General features: G+C 38.7%; 1 protein-coding gene across 1 annotated transcript in view; it reads right to left on the reverse strand.

The window, feature by feature from the left end:
• The window catches only part of LOC136885289 (zinc finger protein 501), a 52,194-nt gene extending 44,562 nt beyond the window's left edge, over positions 1-7,632 (reverse strand). The window contains exons 1-2 of the mRNA XM_067157797.2: positions 7,591-7,632; positions 424-510 (exon numbers count right to left, since the gene is read on the reverse strand). Of these exons, the coding sequence (XP_067013898.2) occupies positions 424-510; positions 7,591-7,632 (129 nt within the window). The remainder of the gene's footprint in view (positions 1-423; positions 511-7,590) is intronic.
• Between the last annotated feature and the right edge of the window lie 5,900 nt (positions 7,633-13,532).

Raw genomic sequence — 13,532 nt, forward strand, 5'->3', positions numbered from 1 at the left:
CTTTCTTAACAAATTACAGGAAAGTAAGTCAAATCCAGACCAGTGAGATGAAACTTTTAAGTAGCACAACAGGAATGACAAAAAAGGATACAGGAGACACCATGGCTGAGATAGTTTGGATATTCTAGAAGGATAAGAAGGAAGAATACGAGAGTAGATGAGAGAGGCTGCGATGGACGGTAGAACAACAAGAGGCAGACCCAGATTAAGACGATTGGACTCGATCAAGAACAGGATAATAAGAAGGAACCCAGCCTGGATTACACTAGAGGAACAGTGGGGGTAATTGGATAGACGAAGAAGAAAAAAAGGTGCCATTAACATCCCGACCTGGCTGGAGCTGGAAAAATGAAACTTATGAAAATGATTTACTGCATTTTTGCAAGCAATATATTTTTAAATCAATGGGAACTATACACTCACCACAGATGGAGAGTCAGGCACCTGAACCCAATCGGGCTCCACTTTCACTGTCAATGTCTCCTCCATATTGCTAGATGATGGAGACAGCTGAAAAAATAAAAAAAATCATTAGTGATGCAGAACATCAAATTATTAAACTGAACCAGTCAGCAGAAGAAGGAACTCTGTCAATTTTGTTTACTTTTCAAGACAGACAAAAGGCTGTTTTATGATTACAATATGGCACCAATTATATTTTGTATGTTAATTCCACACTGGATCATGAATATTGTTAACAGAGTAAAGTCAACTGCAATGACGTTCAGAAATAAACACAACTTAAGTCACTTTAACCTGGCAGGTAGAGTGAATTCAGATATATACAGTTACGACACAATCAATTCCAATAAAATCCATTGTACTATTACTTACTCCCACAACTATGGCATCAATTTATTCTGACACTTTTTGACAGCTCTGTACAATTATTGTACACAAATGAGGTAATTCACCTAATCAATGCAATACACCTAAGAAAATGGAAATTGCAACACCATGAAGGCATTGGTCATTTGTGTCGATTTTCAAGATATGGAACGATACCATGTAGGTATGTAAACAATCATAGTTTCAGACCCATTGGATTGTTGCTACAGGTCTTCCCACATGATTGGTTGTGGAGGAATCAACTCCAGTATACGGACTCTGGTGTAGCATAGTTGACTTGCAGCCTGTGCAGTGAAGTGTTCCTCGTCAAACATGCCTCGACGACAGAGAAGAGAATGCTATCAAAAACTGTCACCATTTGAGAGGGCTCGGATAATTGGGCTGGGTGAGGCTGGATTATCGCTAAAGACTGTCACTCCACACGTTGGCCGACAGGCATCTACAGTACAACGTGTATGGCAGGATTGGTCAAATGAAGGTACCCACACTCGTAGACCTGGCACAGGCCCAGCACGACAGACAACTGTGAGAGAGGATCGCCGCATCATCTGGATGGCCCGGATGGAACCCCATACAACAGCAGCGCAAATTCGAGGAGCTGTGGCACTCCACGTTACACAACAAACAGTTGGTAATCGCCTGCGTGCAGCTGGCTTACAAGCCCGTGTCGCTGCAGAAGGTGCTCCATTGACCCCACAACAGCGACGTGTAAGGCTGGCCTGGTGTCGAGAAAGACCGACGTGGGTCGACGAATGGCATAGGGTCATCTTTAGTGATGAATCGCGCTTCTGTCTTGCCCGCAGTGATCACCAGAATCGTGTGCGCCGACGTACCAGGGAGAGGGGCCACCCAGATATTATTGTCAAGAGGCACACAGGGCCAACACCAAGCATTACGGTCTGGGGAGCTATTGGCTTTAATATGAAATCACAATTAGTGCTTGTTTAGGGCACTATGACTGCTCGACAGTACGCTGATAGGGTACTCAATTCAGTGGTTGTCCCTATGATGGCGAACATTGCTAAAGAGATGTTACAGTAGGACAATGCCCGGGTTCACACTGCACGCATCTCCAGAGAAGGTCTCCACGACATCACAACCTTAGAATGGCCCGCCAGATCCCTGGACCTCAGTCCTATTGAGCATGTGTGGGGATGGGTCGACAACTGGCCAACCGTCCTCAGCCACCCACAACTCTGGAACTGACCCGTGCAGTGCAGCAAGCATAGGCCACAATTCCTCAGGAAGCGATCCAGGGCCTTATTGACTCCATGCCTCGACGAATTCATCAATGCATTGCAGCTCGTGGTGGACACATCCTGTATTGATTATAGTCCAAAATTGTGGTCAGAGGGACCTGAAAATGTAATCATCGAAGCACAACCAAACACTCGTCCTGCATGTTCAATTGCAGCAATGTAGCACCACTCCTTCTGGGTGTTGCAATTTCCATTTTCTTCAATGTATAAAATTAGTACTTCAATTTATTTAAATCGTGGTACAAGTTTCGGCCTATTGATATCAGGCCTTCATAAGCCATAGCATCTTAAAACACTTAAAAATCTAATTGGCCAAACATATCTAATGAAAATACATAGCGTAATAGTTGAAAATTGTTCTGATTCAATATTCAATATCCACCAAAATAAGTCACTGTCTTGAGGATAAAACAACACTTGAAAATTCTTATGATCTGTTGGTATACTTCAATAAATATAAATCACTGTCTTGAAGATATATCATTTGTTGAATGCATTTATAAAATGAATTGATTAATCAAACTAAAATCTAATTTAACATTGATCTATTCTAATTTAATTTTTCACCAATTGCTTTTAATTTTATACAAGTATTCAAGAAATTATTTATATGCTTTCAAGACAGTGATTTATATTTATTGACGTATACCAACAATTTTAGCATTGTGTTATATCCACAAGAGAGTGATTTATTTTAGTGGATGGATGATAACAATTTTCAACTATTACACTATTTATTTTTGTTATATGTATGGCCAATTAGTGTTTCAAGTGTTTCAAGACCTTATGGCTGATAATGGCCTAATATCAATAGGCCAAATCTAGTACCAAGATTTAAATAAACTGAAGTACTAATTTTATATCATATTGATTAGGTGGATTAACTCATTTGCCTAAAATAATTATACTGTCAACAATATGGAACATGAAAATTATAAACTTTGATGAAGTTCTGTACAATGCACTCTCTGAAGATGTACCCACTTGAGAGCTTTAAAATCTTAAATGAAGAAATACCTACTATTCTATAATTGTGATTCTTTCGTTAATCGGAATTTTCATAGATCTTGCAAAGGCATTTGAGACAGTTAACCATATCCTACTACTTAATAAACTAGCAAATGCAGGAATTAGAGGAATAGCCTTTGAGTGGTTTAAAAATTACTTAACTGATAGGAAGCAATATGTTAATATCAATGAAACTAAAGGGCCCATCTACAATGTTAAACATGGTATCCCACAAGGGTCAGTGCTGGGACCATTACTGTTTTTAATATTTATTAATGATATAGGTTATCTTGAGTTTACTGGTAAGATATTCCTGTTTGCAGATGATATATTTATATTTTATGACAGCAGTTGTGAACAAATGATTATGGAGTATATGCAAAAAGATCTGGACATACTAACATCATGGCTGAACAGCAATAACCTAGTTATAAGCACCTCAAAAACAAAATACATGATATTTCATAAACCTGTAATGTAGTAAAAATTGGCAATGAGCCCATTGAAAGAGTAAAGCAGTTTTCATATTTAGGCCTGGCTTTAGACAATAACTTAAGTTGGAATGAGCATATCTTAAATGTAAGGAAAAAAATTATTAGTGTAATTGGAGTACTAAAAAGATTGAAAGACTATGGAATAAACAACCAACACTTAAGAAACATTACTGGGCGAGTTGGCTGTGCGGTAAGGGGCGCGCAGCTGTGAGCTTGCATCCAGGAGATAGCGGGTTTGAATCCCACTGTTGGCAGCCCTGAAGATGGTTTTCCGTGGTTTCCCATTTTCACACGAGGCAAATGCAGGGGCTGTAGCTTAATTAAGGTCATGGCCGCTTCCTTCCAATTCCTAGGCCTTTCCTATCCCACCGTCGCCATAAGACCTATCTGTGTCGGTGTGACGTAAAGTCACTAGCAAAAAAAAAAAAAAAGAATTCATTAGGTCATTTTCTAAAATTATACATCATTATTCGGTCATTTTATGGAATTTATTGGACTATTTTATAATTTTTGAAGAATTTTCTTACATGTTTGAGGATTTTAAAACATTTAAGCGTGTAGTATTGGTTATTATCATAACTTTACATGAGGATGAATACAGAGACTGGAGAATTTTCACAACGCTTTGTCAATCTGGGGACTAAAGAAACTTTGTTCACCACTTGGTTCTTGGAAATGTCCACAGTCCAGGAGAGACACCTCCAATTGGAGAAGTCTTCCTCATGAACAGTCGAGATTTTCTTCTTAAGACGCGGAGCAAAGTTCTCTGCAAAATGTAGAGAATTTCACCTTGTTTTTTTGACATGGCAAAAGCTCAAAAGCTTGTTTCAACGTCTATAACATAAATATAGGCTATACCAAGTTGATTAGTAAATTGATCGTAAGTATTTATTTAAAATTTATGTCATTTTTAAAAAGTTTTTGGATCATTTTACTGGCTTTATGCAGACAGTTTATAGATAATTTTTTAAACATTTTTAGGTCATCCAAAATTCTGGCCCTCATTATCAGTTAATAGCACTAACTGCATCCACAATGCTAGCAAGGTCTGTTGTACCACAGTGTTTGAAAATACCTAGAACTGTGTTGATATATGATGTCTGTCCTGTCAAAATGGAGTCTATTACAATCTGTTCTCTTCTTCTTCTTCAACGGATTATAGAACATGTTCTTGATAAACGTTTACAAATATTAATAGGTCTCTGTGAGTACAAGCGCAGGTTCACGTGTTTTCCTAGAGGGTTCCATGTTAGAGAGAATACTATCTTCTCATCCTATAAGAAACAATTTAAATACAGAAGTATGATCTCTCATGCTATGCATTTAAGTTTATAACAACTGTGAAATTCAAATGGACTTCCTCTTCAAACGTATGGCAATAATTCTGTTACACTTCACACAGTAACTACACAAGCACCAAGAGCTCACACTTACAACTGTGCCAGTCTATGCACTTCAAAAAAGCTTATTTTATTCACACTTCACTTATAATTACCTATTCCGCCACATGGCCACAATTCACATTATAATGACAGACATTCATTTTAACTATAAAAGAATACTTCATACACTGCACATTCAAATTTATAACAAGCATTCTATTACAGTTGTTGGAACAGTAGCCACAACTCTTGTGATGAAAACATACTAGTGAATGTGCCTTTGATTCATTGTATTTTAGCGTAAAATTGAGATACTACCGAGCTCGATAGCTGCAGTCGCTTAATTGCGGCCAGTATCCAGTATTCGGGAGATTGTGGGTTCGAACCCCACTGTCGGCAGCCCTGAAGATGGTTTTCCGTGGTTTCCCATTTTCACACCAGGCAAATGCTGGGGCTGTGCCTTAATTAAGGCCACGGCCGCTTCCTTCCCACTCCTAGCCATTCCCTGCCCCATCGTCGCCATAAGACCTATCTGTGTCGGTGCGATGTAAAGCACATAAAAAATTTTTAAAAAAAAATTGAGATACTAACATTGGCAGCAATGATAAATAGGCTGAAATGCAGTCAACCATGGCAGAAAACCCTGCTTACATATTCAGATATTGTTGCAGCTCGTGCCAGACAGCTGAATATTCCACAGCTTCTATGGATTGCACTAAGTGAAATACAGTTATATACATACTGATGGCAGTCTGGGACGTTGTCATGGCAATCTTTCTGTTATACATCCCAAAGTCAATCTGCAATGCTGTGGGTATTGAGACGGGTCCACTCGGGTTGCTAGGTGGATTCGTAAAGGACCTGTGGTTAATGTGAGTGCTACGGCAGTAAGTAGACACAATATACTATATACAAGGCACATTCTTTAGTCTGTTTTTAAAGTGAGTATATTATATAGAAAAACTACAGGAATGCAGAAAATGACAAAAATAATTGACATATGTCAGTGGAGTTGCGTTGTTCCTAATGCACTTGAAAATTATTACTAGCCCAAGTCAAGGCTAGGAAGTGGAGGCCTTGCCCACACATGCTAGAGAGGTATCCATGGTTCTTCCACATGGGTGATACGGTGGTTCGGGTGAAGTGAGGCAGGTGATTGAGGTGAAGGCTCACTGCAGGGTGCTGGAACCAACACATTACTTTGCTCTATGTAGCCTGGACAAGCCGCGGGTTGGAAAAGGGGCGATTCCAACCTAGAGACTATCTTGTCTCTTATTAGTTATCAGTGTTTCTAGTCCTATGTTACAATTAGTATGAAATACTGCTTATATAATGTTAATTTCGTTCTCTTGGGTACTTTGTCATCCCAGGCAAATGCTGGGAGTTCCTATTCATAGGCCACACCCCAATCCATCCACTTCCTTACCCAATGTAATTCAATATCATTCATTTCATCTTCATTAGTGCCTCAACAGAAGTTGGGGTCAGAGGGGGCATCAGGCCATAAAAACATGCATGAAATTTGTGAAATGATAGGGCCATTTACCTTCTCTCTGCTTGAAGTAAAAAAAGTGCACAGCAATATAACGTATTTGAAGATTTATGAACACTATTTAAAAATAAAAAAACAAATCAATTAGACCTAGTGCATAACTATCAACTCTCAATAACAAACAACCAAATATCTTATTATGAACCCATTAGCAACACATGCGACAACAAAACAATACATATCAAACAGGAAATACGATCATTACATTACACAGATTCACAGTGTCATAGGTGACCAGCACCCCACTGGCATTTTGGAGAAACATTCCAATTACAGCATTATTCAACGCTTGACAAGTGATTGTCAAAACCGGTATAAAGAGCACAGTGAGAGATCTATATAGTCGGCTGTGACCTATGATCTAGCAACCCTGGCAACAAGATCAGCTGATCAACCTAAGCAAAGTAGAAACCCGTCAAATCGATGGGATTATGGGATAAAGCGTGAAGCAGTGGCTCTTTTCTGCAACAATTTGTTGTGACTTACCAGGTCCAGGTCTTAATATGTTGTGGTTGAATATGTTTGTTACAAAGACACCTGCACAGTACTTACTATCAATTGCTTCAAGCACATTTCACGATGTCCGAAGATTTCTTTCAGCATGCTTCGCTTTTAGAAACTTTCAAATGGCATTATATTATGCAGAAAACAATTTCAAAATTTCGTGAACAATATTTTGGAACTATCAGTAGCCTTGGCTTGGAAGTGGGTCCTCGACCTACTTACAATTCTGTCAGGATGTGTTTTGACATTACATATTAACTCCTGTGAGGTTCGATGTTCACAACTGTGAGAAACAAAGCTATTTTTGTTACTTTAACCCTTTAACGAATAAAATGACCCAAAACTTTGGGTTATGCATTGCTGTTTCAAGAAAAAAAAATAAGTAATACGTCATACACATACTCGAAATAAATCGATTTTCTTCCATGTACATCGCATATGCTGTAGTATCAGATGTAGAAAATACAAAATCTACCTCTCCTTTTACAATTCTTCACTGTTTTAAATGTGAATCATGTAGGAAATAGACAATATATACTTACAACTTGCTCATTAGAAAGGTCGGCTTCCATGACTGTCCCCATTTTCTGACAGCATCCTTGTTGTACTGAACACAAACCTCGTTGCTTAGCGTCCACTTCGAACTAAATACAGATTATTTCATGAATGAGGATTAGGTTGAATTCCACTTACTTAATATTACATTTCTAAACGATAGCTAGGCCTATAAAGCTTTGTAATTAACACAGTTAAAGAACGCTTCCCCGATCTTTAACGAACAAAATTGCCTTTTATTAATGTTATTGCTATTAACCGACAACAAACAAAAGAACCCTCGGCTACTTCGGTTCGCGCAGCTTGTTTTCGGTTCACCCCGATGTTACCCGACGAATCAAGGACAAGCACACGCGCAGCTGGCTGACAGGCATGCCGGCTGTCAAACTGGCGTTAACACATACTGCAAGTAGCTGCAGTCAGGCTCTTCGATTGAGATTAGTCTTTCATTTAAGCCGGAAACGCAATGCAATTAAAAGAACGAAAGTAACTTAAATGCAAAGTGGCCAAACGTATTAAGCATTGAGTTAAATGGAACTATTTACAATACCCAAGCTGTAAACCATATTTTTAAAACTACAAAAAATAAAAATATACTGTTCCAATAAGCGTACACACAGAGGACATAATATGAACAAGAAAAAATAATTCATGCATGCTTATGAAGGAAAAGGATTAAGTCATACGAGGCAGTGTGACATACCTGTCATTCTCATATCTCATCTGCCATCTCACCATCGTCTTCCTGATTACTGCTTTCATCTTTGGACTCTGATTCATATTCAGAGGGGCTGCCAACATTCACAGAAATAATGAAGCTATCAATGGCGTCATCAATGAGGGCATCTTTGGACCAATATTTATCTTCTATGTCGCGTACGTGCTTGCAACAGTTTTTCCATTTGGACACTGAATATTCAGAAATTGCTTGCTCGCAAAGTCTACGCTTCACTTCTAGAGAGTCTGACACAGATTCACCCACTCTTCCCTTGATGTCTGACCACACCAACTCAATAGGATTGAGATCTGCGTGATAGGGTGGCAGACGTGAAACACTGTGACCAGCATTGGCTAACATTTTATCAATTTTGTAGGTCTTCTCACTGGGAACATTTTTTACTAACATCATCAATTCCGCTTTGGTCAAACTTCCTTCAAATTGGATGTTGTTGCGCGTAAGCCAATCAACGATGTCTTGTTTGAGCGATGACAGTGTTGGCTTCCTATTCTCTTGTACGCTGTGATAACTAGCATTGTCTAATACTATCACACTGTTTGGACTTAAGTTCGGTAGCAGTTGCCTTTCCACCCAGGTTGAAAAATTGGTAAAGTTCATGTCGTCATGGTAGTCCCCTGTTTTTTGTTTTGATTTGAATATCAATAAGGCGTTGTTTACAAAGCCTTCTTCTCCCCCAGCGTGCACAACAATAATGCAAGGACCTTTCCCTATAGCTTGTAATTTTCCCACCTCTGTATCAGATTGCCAGCATGATGGGACAGAGTGAGTAGAATGAACGAATGTCTCATCTAAATACATTATTTTCCGACCATTCTCTCTGTAATGATGAATTTGTCTGAGGTACCTTCCCCTCCATGCCACGATGTCAGGTTTCTCTATAACAACGTTCGAGAACTATGGCACCTAGTCCACCGGAACCCCATCTCCTTCAATAAACGTCGAAGATACTCTCTGCTACAGTCAAGTATCTTTTCCGATTTTAACACACGCTTCAATTTGTCCAGTGTAGGTACAATTTTTTTCACGACGTAAAATTCGCTTACTTTCCGACGTATCACACCTTTTGTGAAGTCGTCTGTTTCGATCCTTTTCTTGTGGACTGTTTTCTTGCCATCAGGTGTAGAAAAATGCAAACGACCCTTGGCCATAGATGTCTTCCCTTCCGCTAAAATACGTTTCACCAGTGACTTAGAAACCCCTGTTGCTTCACTTGTTGAAGCCACTACATTATAATTCAGTTTATGAGCTGTTTTCTGTTCTTGTAGGTGAGCAGCTACGTTATATACTATTTCTCTGGCGTGTCCCCTTACAGGCCGTCCAAATTTGCTACCAGACTTCGAAGTAGCAGCCATAACTACTGTACACTCAAATGACACTCTCACTAGAATACTTTATATATTATTCCGCTGCTGGGCGGCTTTAGATATGTGTATGTGTTGGCATACCAGTTGCGCAACTGCCGATACTTCTAATTCTGTTTTATACACAGTCAAGAATTTAGTTTATTCACCTGGTTAATGTGCTCCGTAATGAGTAATGACCCTTGAAGGTCGCTAGGTAACACTGTTCAACACTATATACATAAAAACATTTACCGATACAGTACATGCTACACGCGAAGGAATTATAGGACTGCAATTACAATTACTACAACTAAAGAAATAAATGTGAATAAAACTGACAAAACAACAAGAGTGCTAAAACGGATACAGAAGTGACAGTGACAGCGAAACTCTTGTGTAACCGCGCCTCACAGTGTGCGCAGTACGGTGGCCAGACAGCATGTGACCCCCTCCACTACTCCCTATGATGTCAGACATCCACTTGGAGAGAATGCGCGGGGAAGTGAGCTTTGCGCAGGTTCTTTTGTTAGTTGCAGGGTAATAGCATGAATTTGTAGCTTTCTTCCAATGCATGAGCCCGTTTGTGGTCAGTCAGCGGCTGGTCCCAAACTTGGTTGTGGTAGAACGCTTCGTCGAGAGTAGTAAAAGAAGGTGGAAGGTATGTGCTTTATTTTAAAGCTATCATAATTAGAGCCTACCCAAGTACTGATGAATTCGATATATAGAACACAGTATATCAAATATTTAAAATTAAAATATTAAATGCACACATAGTTGCTGCTAATTTGAATTGATTGGGGAACATACACATAGTGTTAAAAGTATTCATGCACTAACCATTTTGAAAAAAGAGTATATCTTTTAATTTGTATATATATTTGTAGCAAATACACAATACAAATTTTCATTCATAAGTAAATGTTATACAATTAGAGAAATTAAACTGTACATTACAATGATAATGAAAATTTAAAGTAAACTTCAAATATGAATTCAAAACACTGGTAAAGTAAGTCTTCGAACAGTCTCAATTCACAGGAAATTTCAGTCTCTTAAATCCACACGGGAGGCCGATGACCTTTGATGTTAGGCCCCTTAAAACAACAAGCATCATCATCAAGCAAGCAAATCCACACGGCAATGATAATGTTACACGTTCAGTATCATACTTGGTGGGATAGCCTTTGAATTGTACGATAACTTGGCATTGTCTTGGCATTGAATTCACCAAATTAGACGCAGTAGTAGCGGGAATATTGTTCTATTCTTCTGTGAATGCTCGCTTCAGATCTGCTTGGGAAGAAATGTGTACAGTACGAATTCTTTCCTCAAGGTAACCCCACGCACATGTTTAATGGGATTTACATCTGGAGACTGGAGGAGTGTTTGGAGGTACCTGGATGTGTTCTAGAGGATCCACATCTGTGTATTTCAAGCTGTGTACTTGGAAGCATTGTCCTGCATGAATACGGTACCAAATTGTGTTTAAGCCTGATTTTTTTGCAGCAGGGACGAGATCAAGCTTTAATACAGTAATGTAGTACAGGTGGTTTGTGTTTCCTTCAATGAAATGACAGGCTCCCACACCTGCGGCACTCACATATTCTCACACCATTACGGAGCCCCAACTGTGTTTTACTGTAGGAGAGAGGTTTTCTTTCTTCAGTTCTGTGTTCTTCTTCCTCCACACCTTGCATCTCCTATCAGAAGCAAAAAAACGTTCAATTTAGTCTCGTCAGTAAAAATAACCCTATTCCACAGGTTCATGGAGGAGTATACATGTGATTTTGTGAGCTGCAACCTCTTCTTCCTGTTTATCTCACTGACATAATACTTTCTATGGGCAATTCTTCGATTGTAGTTGCTCTTTCTAAGGAAATTGTGAACCGTGCTGTGATATACATTTATATTGCAAATCTGGTTTCAGCTCCACTGTGATAGGGGTTGCACTGATCTTCGGGTACATTTAATTTTTTTTTTAGAATAGCCCTGCCATTACCGTCACTTATTTTCTTGGACACCCAGTTTGTGGCAAATTTTGTAACGATTTTCGTTTGCCAAATATGTTGGATTGTTGTTGTAGATCATGTACTGTCCTAGAAATGTCTTGTAATATGATGCTACTGACTGGATATTTATTTCACCTGTATAACGGTGCAGATATGAATTTGCATGACTTGTTGCGTGGCCAGGATAATGTTCCTGTGTAGTTGTCTGTAAAAATTCATCTGCACACTTAAAGGAATATTTATATTATATAGTGGCAAAAATGACTTATGTTACAGGAGATATATTGCCCCTCTAGAACAAATCGTTAATGTTCGAATACTTCTTACTCTCACTGTAACTCGCATCGAGGCTAAAGCCTTAACAGTAGATTAATTGCAAGATTGATAGATAAATTAACATAACTATTATTTGATTTGTGTTCTACAACACTAAAACTAATTACATTTACTTTAGCCTATCAATAATTCACTTTAAAAATGTACGTATGTACTAATTTTTACTTACGTTATAGAATTAAGAGAATGTTAACTATCTATTCAAATACACTTTTGGATCCACCTACCAAGAATGATGATGACTTTCGGGTGAAGCACTCCAAAAATCTTTTTTACAGGTTTCTTTCTGTATATTGACATGGGAAAATGATATAGAATATTCACTGGAGGCATTATTGACATTTCAACCTTTCATGCACATTTTCAAGGAGGAGGATTGTGTTTACCAGGTAATAAAGAAACCTACAAAGTACTAAACTTCATTTTTATAGTGGATGAGGCATTTGCATTACACAAACAAATTAAACACTAGAACTTCCATTGGAGTCATTTTGACTCCTCAGTTACCTTCTTAGTTTATTGTAGCCCTTAATTTTCTGAATTAAAAAAATTTGTTTGGTGCCTTTTCATCATTTAAGGGGAGGATAATGACAACACCATGTCTATTTACCTTCATTAAAAGTTATGCTTGTATTCGTCAAATTTAACTTCGATGCCCAATGGAGTAATTTTGACTCCTAGAGAGATATTCATATAAATCATACCTTTTTTTCATGTTACTTGACTTACATTAGTTGGAAATCAGTGTGTAGAACATAACACTGTAATGGATTAGTTTATTATTGTTTTGGATAACGTCACATTGTTGTGTTTTAAAACTATGAATAATAAACTCTGCTCAACAAAAACCTACAAGAATGATGATGACCCTTACTGTGTATCAAGGTAAGCGAAGGAAGAATGTAGTGCTTCTGAGCACACTCCACCCAGACATCTCTGTTATTGAGAAAAAGACACTCTCTACAGTGACATGTTATAACGAGACAAAGGATGGTGTCGATGTAGTGGACCAGATGCCCCGCAAATAATCTACTAGAACAGGGACAACGCAATGGCCAGTTCATTCTTTTCAGAACATGTTAGATCTGGTTGCAATAAATGCCTGGATTCTACATAAGGAAATAACATTAGAGAAAACAGCAAGATCATAATTTCTATAAAAGCTGGCCAAAAAATTGATAAATCCTTACATGAACAGCAGAACAGCTGTAAATATCAAGTGAACAATCTGATGGTGGGTCATTGACAATGTACTTTCAAGTCAAGGAAAGGTGCAAGAAGAATAGGACAGTAGGAAAATTTAGCGCATGCTATAAAGCAGTCTATGGGTCTTGCACTGCCATCTGTACTAACCAAACCCCACGGCACTTAACGCCCTTGAAAGGGCTTCGGCCTGCCCAGTGACCGCTGCTCAGCCCAAAGGCCTGCAGATTACGAGGGGCCATTTGGTCAGCACGACGCATCCTCTCGGCCGTTATTCTAGGCTTTCGAGACCAGGCCAT

This window comes from Anabrus simplex, chromosome 14, assembly GCF_040414725.1.
Source record: "Anabrus simplex isolate iqAnaSimp1 chromosome 14, ASM4041472v1, whole genome shotgun sequence".
NCBI classification, from domain to species: domain Eukaryota; kingdom Metazoa; phylum Arthropoda; class Insecta; order Orthoptera; family Tettigoniidae; genus Anabrus; species Anabrus simplex.